The 21,889-nt window shown below is 43.6% G+C and overlaps 1 protein-coding gene across 1 annotated transcript; it reads left to right on the top strand.

Annotated features, from left to right (window-relative positions):
• Positions 1–672: 672 nt before the first annotated feature.
• On the top strand, positions 673–21,328 carry CFAP57 (cilia and flagella associated protein 57; the record flags this gene model as incomplete). The annotated part of the gene is made up of 22 exons (XM_083619821.1): positions 673–829; positions 2,277–2,593; positions 3,923–4,209; positions 5,210–5,417; positions 6,961–7,113; positions 7,900–8,039; positions 8,707–8,872; positions 9,870–9,983; positions 11,574–11,786; positions 12,371–12,544; positions 13,199–13,360; positions 14,047–14,202; positions 14,333–14,426; positions 15,227–15,417; positions 17,127–17,300; positions 18,004–18,162; positions 18,433–18,576; positions 18,689–18,805; positions 19,258–19,392; positions 19,469–19,612; positions 20,085–20,217; positions 20,970–21,328. 22 exons carry the CDS (start codon positions 673–675, stop codon positions 21,176–21,178), a joined length of 3,747 nt encoding a protein of 1,248 aa, XP_083475947.1. The 3' UTR covers positions 21,179–21,328.
• Positions 21,329–21,889: the final 561 nt, after the last annotated feature.

Genomic DNA, 21,889 nt, shown 5'->3' with positions numbered 1-21,889 from the left:
GGTAAAAGACGGAGAAACGGCATACATTTAAATTCCGGGAATGTTTCACCTGTTGAACTTCCACCTGCCCCCCCAAAACATTCCTAACGTTGCATTAAGCCGAACCTGGGGCTTCTTCCCTGCCTAGAAACCGCCTCGCGTTTTATAATCCTGCTCGGAAGGAGCCCCCGCTGTATTCAATAGTGCTTACTCCCACGTAAACCGTACGTACTACTATAGACTTGGTCTTACCACGACTCCTCTTCTGGCGGCCCCTTCCACGACTCCAGCCAGACGCTGGTTCAGAAACCACGCGGAACGGCACAAAGCTACTTCCGGTTTCCGTGTATTTCCTCTTCCGGTTAGAGTTCCCCACCTCCCCCGCCCGCTCGCCGTGCGACCAGGACGCCGTCTCCATAGCAACCAGCCTCGACTTCCTTTTTTCTTCTGCTCTTTTTACCTTAAGGCCAGAGAGAGAGAGAGAAGCAGTTGAGCTGAGCGGGACCCCACAGGGGAGAGAGGTCTGGGTAGTTAGGGAAGAGCAAGACCCGGGACGAGCAAGCAAAACGGCTTGGCGGGGCGGGGCCCCATCCCTGGGCGCCTGCTGGGGAAGGAGCACGACAACCCCACCTGGGAAATCTTCCTAACGCTTTTTTCTCTTTTTCCAGCAAAGTTTGCTGACTCTCAGGCGCCATGTCGGTGATTGTGGCGCAAGCCCTCCATATCTTTGGCTTCCAGTCTCGGGTGGCAAATAATATTTGCTTCTTCGATGAACAGATCATAGTGTACCCTGCGGGGAATAGCTGTGTGAAATATCACATTGAGCAGAAATGGCAGAAGTTCATCCCAGGTAAATCAGCTTCCTCCTCTTCCTTCTCCCCACCCCGCTCTCCCATGTCCCTTCACTGCCAAGGCTGAAATTTAGGAAAGGAAGCTGGAAGGTGCAGCCACCCTCCTAAAATATCAGTCTTCTAAATAGGCAAGGCCTCGTCTGCATTCCTAGCTGCCGACCCTTCCCTTTCAGATTTTAGACATGATACTTGTGCTATTTCTTACTAATAAAGTAGCCACCTGGGTTTAAATAGTTGCAGTGTTAAAGATTCAGGCTCGGAACCATAGCTGTCAACTTTCAGATTTGAAAATAAGGGATCAGCAGACTCACCTGTCCCGGGGACAGTCTATGGGATATCTAACAATCCGGGATAGCAGCGGGAAGCAGCGGGAAATGGCACTGGAATAAGGTAATTTCCCACAAAAAAAGGGAAGGTTGACAGCTATGCTCGGAACCCACATATCACATTAAAGTTGGAAAGCATGATTGAAGCTGGTAGGAAACTTCATGCTTCATGGTTTCCAAAAAATAATTACAGTATTTGTTTTTATATGCTTTCACAACAATGTTGTTGACACTTGGTTGCAAAGTGGCTTCTGCCCATTGTTATGTTCTGTCTAGATTTAGGTGAAATATAAACATTTTCACTTCTTGCTTATGCTGTTTTAAAATGCAACTTCCCATTAGGTGTATATTTTAGAGATGGTTACGTTCAAGCATTGCTGAACAATTCATCTGAGTATCCTTGGAATGTTTTTGTATAAACTTCTTAGATAGTGATTATATTAAGTGGTATTAAAATGTCATAAATAAACAAAACAGATGTTCAGGAAACTATGGTTTAGCATCCTGTGAATGAACCTGAGTGAGGTTTTTAAGCAGAGGTTGAATGGCCACCTGTCATGTGATTCCTTCATTGCAGGGGGTTGGACTAGATGACCCTTGAGGTTCCTTACAACTCTATGATTCTATGATTCCATGGGCCTTGCTCTTGTATGCTTCTCTCTCCTCTAGGGTGGCTGTGTTGAGGAGACTGGAAGCACTAGCCTATGTTTCCAGTTACCTAACATTTAATTATTGTTTATTGCAACAAGCCAAGTTTGTAAACCAATGTTTGAAGCTTGGCTTGTTTTTGTAAAGGAGAAAAGTGACTGCAATCCCCTCTCTGAGAACCTGCATGGTGACACATTCATGCTAATACATAGATTCAACTATGCTAATACATAGTTTGGCTTAATGTTATGTGTGAACTGAGCCAGTGTCTCTACAACAAGGAAATTATTGGGATTTCAGTTTCCTGGATTATCATCCTTATAACTGTTTAATCTCAGTAATATGTAGTTATTTCCTGAAGTCTTTGAAAAAAGGTGAAGCCCACATGGGCAACCTTGATATTGGACTTGGCTCCTGAAAATGTAATGTTCCTACATGAAGCTCACATAAGCTTTTTCTCTGTGCTTTATAGGCTCAGAAAAGAGCCAAGGGATGCTAGCCCTGGCAATTAGTCCAAATCGACGCTATCTGGCTATTTCAGAGATACTGCAGGATAAACCTACCATCACAATCTATGAACTGTCATCTGTCCCATGCAAGAAGCGGAAGATCTTGAACAGTTTTGATTTTGCAGTCCAAGAATTTATTAGTGTAGCTTTTTCCCCTGATTCCAAATATCTAGTGGCACAGACAGGACCTCCAGAATCAAACCTTGCCTACTGGATGTGGGAAAAGCAAAGAACAATGGCAATTATCAAGGTTGATGTCCAGAACAATCCTCTTTATCAGGTAACATAGAAAAGAAGCACCACATGCATCAGTATAGTACTTGGGTACATGAGGTAATTATCGCCACTTGTCATTGCCTCAAAGAGAAAGGCTCTGTCTCCACCATTGGAGACCTGTGAGAAAAGTTGCCATATGGAGATAGACTCAGTGTGAAATCTCAGATCTTCTGTTCACATTCACACATTTACATTTACGTCTGAGACACAGAACTTGCATGATTGAATGGGTATACAAGCATTGCAGATCTGCAATTATACTTTAGATACTTTTGTCAGATACTTTTGTTAGATACTGGTGGTTAGGGTGTATGGAGTGTTAGGGGAGGGGTAGTACTTCTGGTGGGAAACATATTGTGCTCCTTCTGAGGTAGTTTGTCTATCTTTGGTCCCCACCCTGTCACCTCTGGCTCCTAGAAGCTGTCAGCATGTGATAGCAGCCACACCCTGGGAAATGTCTTCAACTGGCTGGCTAAACCAGGTGGTGGGTCTCAAAAGCTTAGTCAGGTAGGAGCTTCCTCTGTATGTGAAGACAGTTCAGAGCAGATGAGACCAATAGTGGGTCCTACAGTCAAGAAGGTGTTTTCTGCGCATGCTGTAGAGGGAAATGAGGGGTAGATGGGGTTTGTCAACCTGGGAAAGTAGCCCATCTAGGAGATCTTAAACCTCTGCTGCCTTTTGGAGGGTATCTTTGGGTGAAGAAAAGGCTAAGGAGTAAACCCTACACAAATCCAGGGTGGAGTCCCTAAGATGGTTGTGCTTCTCATTCTGGCAAATCCTTCAGCCAGGCTGGTGCCAAACGTATTGCTCTGCTTTCCTTTGAACCACATCAGTAAGACCAAGAAGGGGATCTTGTTTGGGCAGCCCAGGACCTCCATACACACTGTACAGGCTTGTGCTCTGGGGAGGTCACTTCGGTGCTGTTAACACAGCAGTTTGACTTCACCCCTGGAGGCGCACTCCATTGTCTCTTGTCTCAACAAGTGGTTGAGAATTGTACTGCAGTGTAACATTCTTATTTATTTCACAAACTGTGTGTCCTAAACGTGGCTCCTAGCTAGAGTCGGGTTTCTTATTTAGGTTGCTTAGGCAGAACTGTGCAGTTACAAAGAAGGACGGGACAAATTCCCTACTCTACTCCTTGTTTTATCATGGAGGCCTTTTTTCTGAAGTATTATGTTTAAATATTTATGATTTTTGTTTCTGTTTGTTTCCTTTATTTTTACATATTTTATATTGTAACACTCTGGTGACCTTTGCTCTTAATTTTTTTAATCAATTGTTCATGTTGCTCATCAAGTAATCATTTATTTTATGTTGTTTTCCTTTCCAGGTGAGCTTCAATCCACAGGATAACACCCAAGTCTGTGTTACAGGATATGGCATTTTTAAGCTATTTAGATACACAGAAGGAACCTTAAAACAGACCAACTTCTTGCGAGGGGAACCTCAAAACTACCTGTCTCATGCCTGGCTTTCTGAAGAGAAGGTGGTTGTGGGCACTGACACAGGCAAGATCTACCTATTTGACTCTGGTGATCTTCGCTGGGAGACAAGTATTGAGCGCAAAGAGATAGTCTCTGAAGTAGATAAGGAGGAACCACAACAGGATTCAGAGAGGTGAGACTGCCTTCAAACTATTGACACTGGAGTGGTCAATGTGCTCCAGCAGATAATGAGTTTTACAATGATCTACAAATGGTATCATGGTCATGACTGTATTGCCTCTCTGAGAAAAGTTATTGCCTCTGAGGCAGCCCTCAGGCTTGAAAAGCCCATTTTATAGTCCACCCATTTTATACACACTTTCCAGAATGTGAGTCCCATTGAACGCAGTGGGACTTAACTTCTGCATAGACATGCACAGGATTGTACCCTTTGTCCCACTGTCATATGGGACTAATCATGATCTGCCACACTTGTTGGAGGATGGATAACTGAAATTTATAAGATATCGTTTAAAAGCTTGTGTAAAGCGCTAATTAAATTCAAGAAGCATGCTTAGGATTGGAGTGTTAGGCTTTGTATACATTACTGGCTTAAAATGCAGCAAGGTCATTGCTCCTCTGCTGCATGTTGAATTGCATAGGCATGCCCTTGTACACCTCAGTACAGTTGGATATGTTTCCAAGTCACATGCCGTCTGCCCACATCAGTGGGCAGAGGGGGGCATGGTGCATTCATGGGTGCATTCAATCCAGATTGACACTGGATTGAGGCAAGAAACATAAAAACACAGTATTTCACAAACAACTACAGGACAGGTGTGGATTGTGGCTAACATTGCATGGACATGGCTTCAGAAACCAGTAGTGAGAGTGCACTGAATGCAGAGTAAATGTGAGTGTGTGCACAGCTTTAGTATCTTCCCTAAACCCTTCAGTATGTTGACTTCGAAATGTTATACCAAGTTCAATGAGACGTATGTCCTAATATATGTGTACAAAAGTTCAAATAGGGGAAACTTTATGTTGATACTAGGACTATGTGGCGTCTCTGAAATGAAAAAACAAGTTTAAAATGAACAACAATAATTTTTTTACGCCTCATGCAACTGACATTTGGAACTTGTTAGACTTCTCTGTTTGCTGCTGATTGATTGATGAATTTCTTTTTAAAGCCTTATTGAGTTTCCTGCTCACAATTCCCCTGAGATTTCCACTGAGGTGGTTTGTGAAACTGAAGCACAGCAGCAAGCATTTTTACCTCGGGTCTCTGCTATTGCTGCATATTCCAAGGGATTTGCTTGTTCAGCTGGTCCCGGGATTGTTCTACTGTTTGAGAAGTCAGATGAGAAGGAAGGTTACAGAGAAAGCCGAGAGATACGGGTAGGTAAGATGTCTGAGACATGGAATGCTTGATTTATTGCATAGCTCACCAACAATATAAATGTTGGAGGCAAAAGGAGGAGATTCAGCAGAAGTAGAACCCACACTGCGCCAGACACCACTCAACCCCAGCCGCAGGTAGGAGACAAACACATGATGAGGCATTTGCTGATCCCCAACCAACAGACCCAGCCATATCAATGAGATCCAAGGTGGCTAAATGACAAACCCTACCCTGTGGTGCATCACAAGTCTTGCATACAGGAGGTCTCAGGTTCAGGCTTTGGATATGATATTGTGAGGACTGCTGGAGAAAGTCCTCACACACCTACAGGTGCCAAAGCCAATCAGGGGAAGCATTCACATTCCAGTTGGCTGCTCTCACACACCCAGGTTGCTGTTTGCATCTTGCAGCCACTATCATCCCACCTTGCTGTACTTGTTCCCTGCTCTGCTTGTTTAATTGATTGCCAGTCCTGCGGGTTATTGCTGCAGCAGACCTTGTTATTTGCCCACCCTATGCCGTCTGAATTATCACTGTAGCAGTAGTGAGCTTGTGAGCTGCATGGAGCCTGCCCCCACCCTTCACTGGAGCTCATAGATGGAAGAGAATGTTGCTGAGTCATAGTAGCAAAAATGGAGTACGTGGTTCCAGCTAAACAGCCCATTCTCCATCCCCAGCTCCAGCCCCCTCCACCCTACAGAGGGTTCTGACGAGCTAAGAAAGAGCCTTGAATAAGAGATTGTGTTGACTGTAATCTTCATTAGCCCTTATGAATCATGGGGTGGGGACATCCTTGCAGCAGCTGCAGTGATGAGATCATCAGGATGACGCTAGGTGGCAGCAGTGAGGTTGGGAGAGCTCCATGGTGGAAATACCCTTGTAGGTGTATACCTGTCTGCAGGGCCAATGGCACCAACCCAATGCTTCCCCAACCTCACCACCACCACTTCATCCTGCTGCTGCTGGAAGGACATCGCTGCCCCACTATTTCTTCTGCTCCACTGCCCAGACTGATAGTGAGAGCTGTTCAGCAGTGGAACAGACCCCCACAAGAGGTCTCCTTCCTTGGACGTTTTTAAGCAGGGGTTGGATGGCCATGTGTCATGGATGCTTTAGCAGAGATTCTTGCATTGCAGGGGGTTGGACTAGATGACCCTTTGGTCTCTTCCAACTCTAAGATTCTATGATCCCTCAAAACACAAGGGCTGAAGAATTTTTGACAATGTAAGGTAGGGGTGGATATTACGTTCAGTTCAAAATTTTCTTTTATATCCCCTATTTTACCAGCATAACATTGTGAACATAGGGGTCAGAATTGGGGTTAAGGCAATTTAGGTTATGGACTAAACCCTCTCTGCCCTGGAACTGCCCATTTTTCGTCCATGTGCCATTTTGGCTCTGTGCTTCTAAAGGTGAAAATCTTTATTAAGGTAATCTTGCTGCCATTGTTTATGGAATATTATCTATTACTCTGCTGCAAAACCGAACTAGAAAGTATGTATCTAGGAAAGTGGTTAACTAAGCTGCTTTATTTCATAGATTCCACAAGACCAGTGCAGCAATGATCCAAACCAGTCGGACAAACAGGATGTTGTGTGTATTGCCTTCAGTCCTGCAGAGGAAACACTTCTAATCAGCACAACTAAGAATCAGCTCTATCTCCTCTCTATATCAGCAGCTGAGATAAGCAAGGTGAGTTCATTAAGAGCACTGTGTTCTGAGCAACGACTCGGAAATGTGGTGTTCAAAGTAATTTTATATTCTTGTGCTGCAAGGAACAGAATGAAAACAAGAAACTAAGATATTCTGGTAATATGATTGCATCAAATCAATTACTCAGCAACCCTAAAAAAATGTGTTGAAAGGAGAACCAGCAACATAAAGAATACTCTCAATTGCACAGTTCCTTCACCAGTCATGATATCACCACTGAATAACTCCTATAGCAACTTCACATTGAAAGCACCAATAACCATTCAGCAATATCATGACCACACAACTCACGGCACTTAGGCCTTTCATTGGTATTTCCATCCGGACCATAGCCAGTATCAATTTATGGAGATAGAGAGTGGCAGCCTTTCCTATTGCAACCTCCTTTGCCCTGGTGCATAGACATGTTGGTGTAATCGTCATCAAAACAATTCAAAATGTCATGTTCTCCTGCGAGACAGCAAGGACACATTTCAGCTATCTTAAATACCTCTTGCGGAAAATCTCCCTAAGATTTGTAAGGTCTGTTCTCCAGTCAAATTTCCAGTAGTGGCTGTTTCTGTTTGGACCTCTTCAGAGTACTTTTCTATAGTCGCTGGTGTACTTCTCTACAAATGCCCTATTTGTCACTAGACTTTCCAGTGCTTTGATAAATTTAGTACATATTAAATGCCTCCTTTTTGCTATGGAGAGAAGTTCAGTGTTGCCTGGTGTTACACCATCACATGAGCAGCTCTAGCTAACATGTTTGTGATATTTCACTAGGGGGAGACAGCTCACTTTGAATACCTGAACCACCCAATACATTCTGCTTCCATTACTGGCTTGGATACCTGCATTCGCAAGCCCCTCGTTGCTACCTGTTCACTGGACAAATCTGTCCGCATCTGGAATTATGAAAACAAGTAAGGGGACATGATCTGTTGCACAGCCTTTTGATTTGTACTCGGACTATGAATTGTACTCAGACCATGAGTGAGTGGCAATTCACTACAGAGCCCCAGGCAATCATCAGGGCAAGTGTCAGTCCTATTCTGATAAAAAGAAACTGCATATATTTACTCAGAGAAAAAAATAATATTAAGAGATGGTGGTTGCTCTAGAAATCAGTTGATAGGCAAGGTTCAGATACATAATTGTACTTCTTCATGGGACTCCTGTGTATGTAACTGAAACATAACCCTAGTTCCAAATCCAGAAAAATCCATTAAAAATCTGGAGCTATCAAAATTAGAAAGCCTATTTCTTTTATCAACTTTAGGTTTAAAAAATGGCAATTTTATTGTTAGTTCTGGTTATACAAATTGATTCTCATGTGATGCTGAATTAATTTGGTTGCCTGACAGTATGAACTGCCTGTCATGTGAAAAATTATTTTTGCTGCCCTGATGTATGCATTGAAAGGGACTGGTATATGTATGACGCTGTCAAGTTGTCTTTGTTCCCCTTTGTTCACTGTTCCCCAGCATTTGACCTCCTTGGGGGAACTGTGACCAAAAATAGCACTAGGTACAACTTAGTTGCACAGAAGCGTGGTCTGTGCTTTGATTGCCATGGTTGCTCTTGCTGCAGCACACTGGACCTGTACAAGGAATACCAAGAAGAGGCATATGCACTTTCCCTTCACCCTAGTGGACTGTATGTGTTGGTTGGTTTTGCTGACAAACTCCGACTTATGAATCTGCTTATTGATGACATCCGAACTTTCAAGGACTTCACTGTACGAGGGTGCAGAGAGGTGAGCAGTGCAGGGGAAGGAACTGGTGGAGGAGCTTGAATGGGGAACACCAGATTGGGAGGTGGCACAGGCATTTTATGACTAGTAAGTTGTGTTACCACGTTTGCTTGGAACAGGTCTCTCCCTACACATCGACAGACTATTTTTCTGTGTTCAGGAAATAACCCATACCAGAACACAAATTCTGGGGGAGATTTTGCTCAAATATGCTAGAGGAATTTCCCCACATTCTGCTGGAATACAGAGTAGGGTGTGATTCCAGAAGGGTGATTTCCAGGTACATACAAAAAGACTATTGCCTTCTTCCTATGGAATAAGGAGAGTCTTCGAGTTAGGTAGAGTTTAGGATACTTCTTGTACAGACACCTGAAGTCTCAGGGTTCTCTGTTGCGAATCAATTAGGCTAGGATTTGAAGGAAGATTCAACATTTAAGCATTTCAGAAGGTCTTATGCCAGTATAGAGTGGTACCTCCAGTTACAAATGGGATCCGTTCCGGAGGCCCGGCTGTATCCTGAAATCTTTGTAGCCGGAGGCTACCTTCTGCACACGCAGCGCGATTGAGCGCTTCTGCACACACACGGTGTGCAGAGCACTTCTGCGCATGCACGCGCAGCGAAACCTGGAAGTATACATTTCCGGGTTTGCCGTGTTCGCAACCCTAAAGTTACGTTACGTTACCCAAAGTTACGTCCACTGTATAGTGTGCGGACAGCCCTTTTTCCATTTCAATAGAGTTCAGTGGGACCCTCAAGTAACTTTGTCCTAGTTTGGTACGTCCTTAATAGCTCACTTTCCCAGACAAAATCTGGAGCCAAAGGAGGAGCACAAAATAGCAGAATACCACTCTCTGACAACAGATGCATCTGGTTGTGATGAAGGATGATTAGAGGCTGTTTTCTGCATGGCCTCCAAATTATGGATATCTGGTACCTTCACAAAGAGGTTACCTATGTGAAGTCTCATTGCTTCATGCTGTCTCCTGCTTCTGTCTACAGTGTGCCTTCAGTACAGGAGGTCATCTGTTTGCAGCAGTAAATGGAAATGTGATTCACATTTATTCTGCCATAAGTTTTGAAAACATCATTAACTTGAAAGGACACAATGGGAAGGTCAGTAAGTGATGCCTACAATACAAGTAAAATAGTACATTAAACTGAATATATTTGAAATGCCAAAAGAACAGGATTTCTCAAGAAGCTTGTTTTGAGGCTCTGCCTATGATTGAATTATTTTTTTATTACAAAGGCACTAGAAACTAAAGAATAGGAGTGAAGGATTAAAAATACTCCAAGGTGCTCCTGAGTATAGTTCTCTGGCAGTGCAGATATAATTTGGATCACTTTTTACGAACAGTGGAATCAGCTTTCTCCTCTGTTATGTGCGATAGCTTAGGTTAAAAGAAAGCCAGCATTTTTACAGTACTTTGTAATCCTATACACACGTAGCTGGGAGTAAGTCCAACTGAACTCAGTGGGACTTAACTACTGATTTTAATAGGAATGTGCTTAAATTTCTCTTGCTGAAACAGTAGGGCTTAAAAGTACTTTTGTTTGTCTGGGCTCGGCTTATCAAGAAAACAGATATATTATTTAATGTTTGTTTACTGAATTGCCAACAACCTGTTAGATGACTGTGGAGACGACATTCCCTCCAACCTCCCTTGCTGTAATTGGCCTCCCAAATATCAGTGCAAAAAAGACTTGAAATACCCTGAATTTAAGAACTTTGACCCAATGAATTTTAAGGAGCAAGTGGATTCCTCTGGAACTGTCATCAGCCCTGCTTTGATGCCCTAGTGATCACAAATAGGTAAATTCCAAGCTTATGAAATGTTTTGAGATAGCTCCATAAGTTCCACCCATGATTACCTACAGCAGTTCAGTGCCCTCTTATCTCACCATTTTGTGCTCATGAGTCCAATTTATAGTGAAAGAAGCTGAAGCTTTGCTAAGGAAAGCAAGGGAACTATCTGGGATGGAATGAGATAAGACTTATTAGCAATAAGGGAAAAGGTTAAACAGAATAAAGCAAGTTTGTAAACAGCCACTCTTATGTGACGAGAATTGCCTCCAGGCAACTAGGCAGATAATTTATTATAATTTGGGAGAGTTTCATAAATAATTTTATAATTGACTCCAGTATTTATAAACATTTTTAAGTTACTACAATATACACGAGAGCAAGGTGAATGTGAAAATGAAGCGAATACCTTTTTAACTGAGTTATTAGAAATATGTATGGGTTCAAAAACTACAGAGCATGTTTTTTGTTATTCACTTTTTATTGATTTGTCAAAAAAGGCATAGAACTTTGAGCAGGGGAGGACAAAACCTGAGGAGCTACAAGGACAGATGGTAATCTGCAGGCCTTTCCTTGCCACTGGCTATTAGCTATGATGTGTTTGGAGACCAAATGTGTGAGCTGTTATAACTCGGAATTCAGTTCATGAACATAATTCCTGACCCTCTTAGCCTGACCTGCTGGATTATAATGGGAATCTTTATCTTAACTGCTTACAGGTAAACTGTGAGCACAAAGGACACAGGGTAAAAAGGGGCTGTGTTCTGTGAGTCTCTTATGTAAAAGGTTTGATGCAATGACACCAGGTAAACAGGCAGAGTACCAAGCAGCAACCTGTCTCTTGTGCCTAAGTAAGGATTGCCTGAGCATTCTATATATATTCTCACTCGCCCCTCCAGGTACGCGCAGTGGCGTGGAGCATGGATGACTATAAACTGGTCTCCTGTGGCACAGATGGGGCAGTATATGAATGGAACCTCCAGAATGGCAAGAGAGAATCCGAGTGTGTGCTCAAGTCCTGCAGCTACAATGGAGTGGCAATATCACCCGATGCAAAAGTCATATTTGCTGTCGGATCTGATCATAGCATCAAGGAGATCTGTGATTCTGCGGTGAGCTCATGTGCAGACACTTATGGAGCTGATCAAAGTGCAGCAAACAATGCAGAAGAAAGTGAAGCTCAGTGAACCCAGTGCTGTAGCCAGTGGCAGAGCTTCATACTCCAGCAACGGGGGGCGGAGAGCAGGCGGGGTGCCCAGTGGGAGCGGGGGCGGGGGGGCAGCCGCAATGGCACCCTACTGGGATTGCACTGCCGGGGGCGGTGCACTCCCCCCGCACTCCTCTTCCTCCGCCAGTAGCTGTGGCTTGCAGTCCCATCCCCCCCTCCAGCTTTTAACACCAGTGGTTGCCTATCCCATGTAGTGACAGTTGTGTTCATAGTTTCCTTCTTCTCCTCTATAAGAGTATAGCTATCTATGGAATCTATACCTTGCCTTGGTTGCCAAAAATTGTGGGTTTCTTCCCAGTTATGAAGTTGAGAGGGGAATTCATGACTCTTGAGGCGTTGAGAGGATAACAGGACATTCACAGTGGAGAGAATGAATGATGGATTTGTGTACCCTCTGCCACTTTCCAGTGCAAATTTAATCCTTGCTGAGTGACTTGCTAAAAGCGTGGTCGGTGTCCTTTCTTTCAGATACTGCGAGAAGTGCCCACTTTTGAAGTTGCCTACACTTTCATAGTGGTATCTCATTCTGGACGCATGGTGTTCGCCGGAACCTCTGCAGGGACCATTCGGTCCATGAAATACCCACTACCTGTGCACAAGGAATACAATGAATACCAAGCCCATGCTGGTCCAGTCACCAAGGTAAAGGCCAAGTCAGTCTCCAGGTCAACTTAATTGCCACAGCCTTTATTTATCCCTTCTTTTTCTGAGTCTTCCAAGCTGAGTGTATGTAGCTGAGTGTATGTAGCTGGGAGAGTGTAGGGGAAATCTCTCTGGGTTGCTAACTTCCCAGACGCTGGAGTGCAACATGTACAACATTGTTGCTGTACAGTACTATTTTTAAAATGTTATTTCATCCAGAAGGCTTGTTTATCACATACTTTCACCATAGGTTCCAGTAATGTTGAGAGCAAGGGTGTGAGGGTGACTGTGCTTCTTGGTGTCATGTTTAAAATCAGTCTACTACTGTGCCTCATTAAAAAGATAAGACTGAGATTTATAATGAGAGCGAATGGAAAAGCCACTGAAAACAAGGACAAGTTGTTAATTAAATGGATTCTGAGGAATGGACAGCAGCCTGACAAATGGCAACGGGAATGCTTGGAGCGTAATGGGGAAAGTGGAGAAGAAGAGAAGAGATATCACTAGAGGCAAAGAGATGGATATATTTTTAAAATAATTGATCCTTATTAATCCAACTGGAGCATCTTCTTCTGATTCTGCCAACTGCCCTTTCTTTTCTCTGACTCTCCAGTTGTGTTTTATTGGAGTTCAGTATGCCTTTTTTCTCCACAGATGTCCATAACAGCTGATGATCAGTTCCTACTAACATCTGCAGAGGATGGCTGTATATTTATCTGGAAAGTTTATGACAAAGAAGGGCGGGGGTTGAAAAGGGAGAGAGATGTGCCATACTCTGATGAAGTATTGATCACTAGAACAGACATGGAAGAGAAGGTCAGTACGGATGAGTTTTGAAGTGGGAAGAGAACACATCAGAAGACGTTGTATCAACTAACCCAAATGCGCTTTATCTCCATGGGGGCAGCACTTACCCAGTACATATCATGGCCCTAGTAGAGAGGTGACAGCAGGTTTGAATTAGCCTTATAATACAAGAATCAAACATTGTACACTGAAAATGTAGCTCATGAGCTACATTGCTCCCTGTCCTGAAACCTACTTCACATGTTATAGGAAATGCATATATATGGCCAGATACAATATATGCTGTCTTTATATATGATAGTTTTTCAGATAAATGTGAAGGGCAGGATTCACCTGGCACCCATCAGTGGAAGCCCTGTGCAAGGACTTCTGCTTGCGCAGTAGGGCTTCTTCCCCCACCTGCTTGAAATGGGCTCGGTGGGGGTTGGGAGAACCCCCAGAATAGCATTCAGGGGGAAGAGAGCGGGCATTGTTCCGCCTGGCGTGCTAGAATGCTTGCACTAATGGAACAATTTGAAGGCGACCATTTTGAATTCCACCTGAAATGCCTTGTGTGTATCCATGACAAATTTAACATATGAAACAGCCCTAAAATATAGATCTGGCAAGATACTATGTACAGTAGATTTTTATTTAATTTGCATGTCTGAATGTTTTGCCACCAATTTCTTTTCTTATGATTCCTTACCCTGCAGACTCAGATAATGTTAGAACTAAAAACACGTGTAGAGGAACTGAAGATGGAAAATGAGTACCAGCTGCGCCTCAAGGACATGAACTATAATGAAAAGATTAAAGAACTAACTGAGAAATTCATCCAGGAAATGGAATCACTGAAAACCAAAAACCAGGTGAGGGTCCAGCAATAACGACAACTCTCAGCATTATTGTGACTTCTTTTTCCCAACATGCAGTCACCTGAGGGAGTTGAAGGTTGGTCTGCCTAGTTTCAGGTGTAATTCTCATCTCTATGTATTTCAGGTTTTGAAAGCAGATAAAGAAAAGCAGGAAGCACAGCACCAGGAACAAGTTGCAGAACTAACAGAGAAGCAGGCAAGAGAGGTGCAAGACCTAGGTTAGGAGGACTTTAAGTCACACTTTCCTGCAGACTGTGAGAAAGGGCTTCAGTCCCTATGGTGAAAGATGAAGAAAGAAAAGTTTTCCCGTGCTGAGTGTTTGTCGGTCATGGCAAAGGCGCAACTTAGAGGACTGAGTACATAGGCATATTGACAATAATTTGCTTGAATGTAACTGGAATTAACTCATCTTTTTAATTATAATTATATCTTCCTGCCAATAAAGGCAGGAAGAAATGAGCAAACCTAATAAAGAAGAACATAAAGGGGCAGTAGATAAGCAGGGCATAGTAAGGTAGGTAACTTTCTGAAAACTGGAGATACCTTTTTAAAGCATCTTATCTCTGCAAGCCACCCAGAAACAAGGTTTTACTGCGCACTTCTTCCATGGCCATCGGCATATTACTGTCATTGCAAAGCCACCACAAGTGGAGTAGTCTGTATCATCTTAGCATCTGCACAGCATTATGCACGTCACATCATTCCCACTTTTGGGGGGATGGCATACAGAAGTTAATCCCCCAGTATTTTCTTTTGTGCCTAAGGAGCCAGAACTAATGAGTATGGAGCTCTGATGTAGATGCACCTGTAAAGAGTGTGCAAATGAGGCTTCAAAGCTAGTGATTGAGGAATAGTATGAGCTAGAGGAGAGAGATGTGAGCAGGCACCAAGATGTGGGTCTAAAACGGCTCCCTAAGACTAAGGATATCTGGAAGAGAACAAGACATACCTTACTCTGTAATACATCCCCCCACCCCACACATACATTAATTTGTTTTTTACTCTCTCTTTGGGTCAGAATCTGGCAATAACCAGAAGCTTCTGCTGGAGTTTGAGAAGTACCAGGAGCTTCAGATGAAATCCCAACGCATGCAGGAGGACTATGAGAAGCAGCTTCATGAAATGGAAGAGCACAAAAACCAGGCGCTGGAGGAGCTGACAGAATATTATGAGGCAAAGCTGCTTGAGAAAACCACTCAGCTGGAAGAGGTATGAGCAGTGATGGTTTCATTTTTATTTATTTTTAAGGATGGGCACAGTTCTACTATGCTTGAAGTTACTACTTATTCAGCCCTTCATCGCTCTTCTGACTTCCACTAGCTGTGCTCTGAAGTTGAGCTCTGATCTGTGTACACTCTTGTACTTGCCCCTCCTGATTAGGCAACCATCTCCCATCCCAAACACAGATCTTTCCAGTCTTCTTCTTCCCTGAGTGCCACATGTTAGTGCGTTTAACTTACAGTTCGCTCAGATAAAACCCCTAGGCAGGCTGACCTGTTTCTGGCTTAGATAGGATTGCCATATTTCAAAAAGTAAAAGTAAACCATGCCAACAAAAAGTCTCTGTATGACAACATTCATACTGTATTTTTCGCTCTATAAGACACACTTTTCCCCTCCTAAAAAGTAAGGGGAAATGTGTGTGCATCTCATGGAGCGAATGCAGGCGGGAGGCTCTGCTCAGCACTCCCTTTAAAGAGCCGCATGGAGCGTGTGTCTTGGGGGCTTTTCCCCGAGGAGGGAGAAGGGTTGCCCTTCTCCCTCCTTGGAGAAAAGCCCCTAAGAGCTGCACACACACTCTATGCGCTCTTTAAAGGGAGTGCGACTCTTGGGGGGAGCCGGAGCCATGCGCAGCCTCTCCCGGGCAGGGGATGAAGGCTCCCCTTGCACGGGAGTGGCTGCGCGCGGACAAGCAAAAAGCCAGGACAGCCAGCGGGATCGCTGCACTGCGATCCCGCTGGCTGTCCTGGCTTCTTGTTTAGCCGTGCGTAGCCACCCCAGCCGGGAGAGGCTACGCACGGCTATCCCAGAAGCCAGGACAGTAAGTGGGATCGCTGCGCAGCGATCCCACTTACCGTCCTGGCTTCTGGGATTCAGATTTTTTTTTTCTTGTTTTCTTCTTCCAAAAACTAGGTGCGTCTTATGGTCTGGTGCGTCTTATAGAGCGAAAAATATGGTGCCTGAAACAAAAGGAACAGTATTCTTTAATCATTGTCCAGAAGCTTGTATATTGAAGCTTGTATATGGCAGGTTATTTATTGGATTTATCTACCGCCCTTTACCCGGAGGTCTCAAGCTGGTTCACAGAAAAGATCAACGTAAAAACCACAAAATATATAATTAAAATAAAAACAACATTCCAATAACACCCCCCCCCCAAAAAAAGAGCCACTGTACTGGATCCTACTAAGTAAGTTTCACAGCTACAGAGATTCTAATTTAAAGTACTCTTCAAGTAGATTATGCTCAACCCTACACACCTGTCCTTTCTGGCTGAAGTCAATGACAGCTCCAAACTCTCATTTTTCCATCCTTACTGTACTCAGAGTGACATAAGTAGCTGGATGTTTCTGTCATTCACCTCTCCATACATATACTTTTTTATATCCAGACTCGCCCACCTGTCAGAGTTCACCTGCAAGGTTGGTGGAGGTAAAAATCTGATGCACTGGTCAGATCCACTTACCCACCACTAATTTATGAACTGGGTCATTCAGTGCTTTTGTAACATGTAATTAAGCCTCCAGCACTGTAACATCATGTTGCTGCATTGTCATCTCCGGAGAGCTTGTATCAATCTGCCTCATCTCCAAACTAGCCCAGGGTCTTGCCTCTCCCAGGCAATCATTTCAGTCTGGTCCCTTAACAGTCTGGCTCCTTTAACTCCTCTTTTTTACTTTTCTCCTTCCTAACTTTCAGGCTCAAGATGAATCAAGAACTCAGCTCCGAGAATTTGAGGAAACTAAGAAACAAATTGAAGAAGATGAGGATCGAGAAATCCAGGACATAAAAATTAAGTATGAGAGGCGACTTCGTGAGGAAAGAGAATCAAATTTGCGGCTAAAAGGGGAGACAGGAATCATGAGGAAGAAGGTATGCTCGCCTGTTTCAGACTATCAGATTTCTGGTTTGTGATCATTTATTTCAAGATGTATATACCACTTTCTCTGTCAACAAAATGACAATAAAATAGGTAATAAGAGTAGATTAAAATTATAAAAAGCAACACAAATTTTAATACCCAATTGTCTATTGAAACAGTGCCACAGAAATGTCAACCAAAATCTGTTTTACATCTAATATAAAATTATTTCCTAAAATGCAAGGTTTTCTCTAAAGGTTGGAATGCTAGCAAAGGGCTGAATTAAATGTTATGTTAATTGTACAAATGGCCCTTGCATGCTTGTTTTCTTGAATTGTCAGATGATTGAGAGGTGGGTCATCCCACCCACCTGTCCAACTCCCTTATGCAGTGCTTCCCAATATCCAGCTGCCTATTAGGTGTTTGAGAAGTTCTGTGTAAAGTGCTTGGCATGCTCAGCATTTTCCAGGCACCCAGTATAGGGTTGGCAAAGCTCCTTTCTGCAAGGATCAGCTGTTTGACCGAGTTTCCCATTAGAGATTTGGTTGCACAGCCAATCCTGCAGGTTTGAACTCACTGTCCATCAGTTGATGGGCCATGATCAACTCTGCTTCCTGGTAGCTTTCACTGATTCCTGTCAGCAGTTCTCATGGAACTGTTGCTGGGTGAGACACTGGCTTCAGACTGAAAGATACCTTGTGCTTTTTTCTCTAGTTCAACAGTCTGCAGAAAGAGATTGAAGAGCGCTGCAGTGACATTGAGGCAATGAAGGTGGAGCAGCAAAAGTTGCAAGGAATCATTAAAGCCTTAGAGAAGGACATCCAGGGGCTGAAGAGAGAGATTCAAGAAAGAGATGAGACCATTCAAGACAAGGTGAGGTGCTTGGATCTATGCTCCTTTCCCACCCCTCTACCCCTAGCTGGATTTTGCCGTCCAAATCTACAAAGGCTCTGACCCACTAAGCAATGCCTCTCTGTATCTGCCTCCCAGTCTGAAGGATGGAACTTAGAATTCATTATCCCTTCTCTGATATTTCTGACACACATTGTCTCTTGACTCCACTGATGTAGGGCTGAAGTTGTAAGAGATCCCTCTGTCTCTTTAGACACCGCTCACCTCATGTCTCTATTTTATTTGTCCCAGGAGAAGCGAATTTACGATCTAAAGAAAAAAAACCAGGAACTGGAGAAGTTCAAATTTGTACTAGATTATAAAATAAAGGAGTTGAAGAAGCAAATAGAGCCGCGTGAGAATGATATCAAAGCTATGAAGGAGCAGATCCAGGAGGTGAGAGCAGATTAGGCAGCCCACTTCCAGCCCTGAAGCTGGGCCAGCTTGAAGACCATAGCAGGCCACAGGCCTCCTTTAAAACTTCTCCTCTTCTCATGCATCTGTGCAGATGGAAGGAGAGCTGGAACGTTTCCACAAGCAGAACACACAACTGGAACTGAACATATCAGAGCTACGGCTAAAACTGAAAGCCACAGACCGGGAGATGCACAAAGAGATGCAAAAGGTGTGTCAAATGGCAGCTGAAAAAAGTGGTACACCAAATTATAACTGGTCCTTCTTTAGGGTGTCATATACAGACTAAGATGAGCTCTAAAGTTTCCTTCCATCTTTATGATTCTGTAATGGTAATTGAAATTTTCTTCCACTGAATCTAGTTTTAAATTTCACATTAAAGCAAGGTAATGACAAATGTGTTGGGGCTGCTCTAATGTAATAATTTAATAGGTGACTCCGCACATGCCTGTCCATGACTTGATGACTTGCATATGTAAAACAACAATTTCATTTCAGGCTTTCACATTATTTCACTACCACTGGCCCAATAGGTTGGGTAACCTCTGGCCAGTATTTGTCCCACAGACAATTTGTGAGATGTAATTTGAGCCAGAGCAAGGAAGCCTCACCAACAGGCAATGTATTCTGCTGCATCAAGCTTTGGTGTTCCTCTGACTGCAGGAACGAGACATGGAAGCACTTGTCAAGCGATTTAAAACAGATCTTCACAACTGTGTAGGCCTCATCCAGGAACCCAAGAAACTGAAGGAGAGCATCCGGGATATCTATGAAAAGTATGTGCAGAAGGCAGATATGGTAAGTGAAAGTTCTTCTCTCTCAGCAGCAGATACCCACCATATTTCCTTTGAGCTCACTTCATTTGCTCCATCAGGTGGAAATTGTTGGCGTTGACACAGACTTGCATCAAGAGTACACACGGCAGCGAGAGCATCTTGAGCGCAACCTGGCAACACTGAAAAAGAAGGTGATAAAAGAAGGCGAGGTACATCGTGCAGACTATGTGCGCATCATGCAGGTACTAGCACTGTGAGGGAAAGTGGGCAGGTCCACTCTTCTAAACCGCTATAAGAAAAAAGTTCTATTTGCTCCATTCCCAGGTCCAGAAATTTCAGTTTAAATAATGAATTTCAAATGTGGATTTGAAAAGTACTGTGGGTGGGATTCACCTAACGAGTCCCATCAGCAGAAGCCCTACACAAGAACTTCTGCTGGCACAACTGGGCTTTCCCATGTGCCCCCCTAAATTGGCTCTGCGGAGCTCAGGAGAACCCCTGTTTTATTTTAATATATAGGCAGTGCATACCTGGCAAATATGGAGAACACAAGAGGCATCCTCCATTCTTTTATACCCCAAAGCATCTGCTTTGTTTAGCTCTTGGTCTTGTTCTGCATATCAGTATGCTTTTCCACAATGTCAGCAATATCTTTTTGGTGTATAGACAGTAAATTTCCTATCACCTTAGCTATGCTACATCTTGTTTCTGTAGGAAAATGTGAGCCTCATCAAGGAAATAAATGAGCTGCGGAGAGAACTGAAGGTCACCCGTACTCAAGTTCTTGACCTCCAGTCAACCTTGGGGCTCCTTATGAAACGCAAGAAGCAACCAGCACAATCCCTAGGTAACCAAGTTGTTATTCAGCTCACTTTCCCCTTCTGCTCTTTCCCAGAAAATGTTTCCATTTCTTTCCTTTTGGCCCCTTTTCCCTAGAACAGGGGTGAGCAACTGTTTTGTTCCCAAGGGCAACATGCAGCTGTTGGTGGTGCTGTATTGCCAGTGGGAGGGGTTGATCAAAAGTTGGCTGGCATGTGTAAGTCCCTCATGTTCTAGACTCACTTTGGTATTTTGTATTATCTAAAAGATTATGTTCTGCTGCTGTTGTGGATGCTGATCCAATTTAAAAAGGCACCTTATGTACTTTATAGTCATATTGCTCTGGGATTAACACAGTAACAGTTGTCTTTGCAAAACAACTGGTTGTGAGCAAAGCAGAAACCTAAGTTTCAGTTCTACTTTTCTGCAAGGAGGATTGAACAAGATTCTCTTAGTGAGCCCCTGCTCCCTAAGTTAGCCAAACACCTCCTAGAGAGAGGTAGAGAGGATAAAAACATGCAGAGGTTCTTTAGCTCATCTCACTGCTTTCTTACTGCTTAGAGAGGGGGCAGGTAGTGTCCAGGAGTGTCGTGGAGTGTCCAGGAACTGTCAGTGGGCCTTGTTCTTTGCTGTAGACCTTGGAAATTGCCCAATAATTCCAACCCCTGTTTTCCTTTTGTCCTTTCTGTTGTGTTCATGGCTAACCCTCATCCTGGCTCATCTCTTTGGGGTATTTTCTACAGTTACAACCAAGCAATGTGATTTTTCCATTTCCTCCAGCTCCCTCCCCTGAACGGCACACTCCAACCATCCTACGGTTGAATCCAGAGGAGGAAACGGAGAGGATCATTGAAATGCAGCGGTTGGAAATCAAGTACCTCCAAGACCAAATGCAAGGGCAGGAAAAAGCTCTTGCAGTTCGGCCTACATCAGGTTCGAAACTTCCCTTGCTAGAACTGGACAGAAGCAGCGGTGGACAATCACATTGACATGTGCAGAAGACACCCAAACTTAGCTAATCTTCTCTGCATCTCTAGAGCAAGGACCCACTCCTACCCTGACCCTTTGGGTTCTTTGTTTTTGTTTTAGCACCTCTGATTCTGGATAGGGAAATGAAACAATAAACAGGTCAGACCAGATTTGTCTGCCTCTTGCTAATACGTTGCAAGTCTCCAAACAGGAGAAACAAGTGAAAAAACATGCAGAGCACCAGGGAAAAAGCTGGCTGCTCATAGGTGAGGCCATATCTCTACCGCACAGCATAGCTCTGTTTCAACTCAAAGCAAAAATCCTGTTGGAGACAGGACCCTTGTGCCTAGCACTGATGCAAGAAAGTCTCAACTCTACACATTCTCTGTCCCCTGGGCTAGTCTGGGAAATAAAGGATTGCCTGCATCTTTTCCCATTGGCAGCAAAACTTTGATTGATGAACCTGAGACCCTGTTGGTACACTCTGTGGCAGATCCATCGCTCTGTTCTGAGTTGCTTTTCCAGCTATTTGCAGAACAGTAAGTCTGTGCATGGCTGACTGCAGGTGTGAACCTACTTACTTGATCAATATCTCTCTCACTCACACACCCAACCTAGGAGTCCTCAATCCTTCCCCCTCACCCCTATATCTCTCTTCTCAAATATATCTTGCTAACTATTAACACGAATGTGACAAACCTTTTGACAGTGTGTGAATAATGCTAAATGGG

The sequence above is a fragment of the Podarcis filfolensis genome, assembly GCF_964270895.1.
Source record: "Podarcis filfolensis genome assembly, chromosome: 6".
NCBI lineage: Eukaryota > Metazoa > Chordata > Lepidosauria > Squamata > Lacertidae > Podarcis > Podarcis filfolensis.
This window is presented reverse-complemented; position numbering and strand designations above follow the sequence as displayed.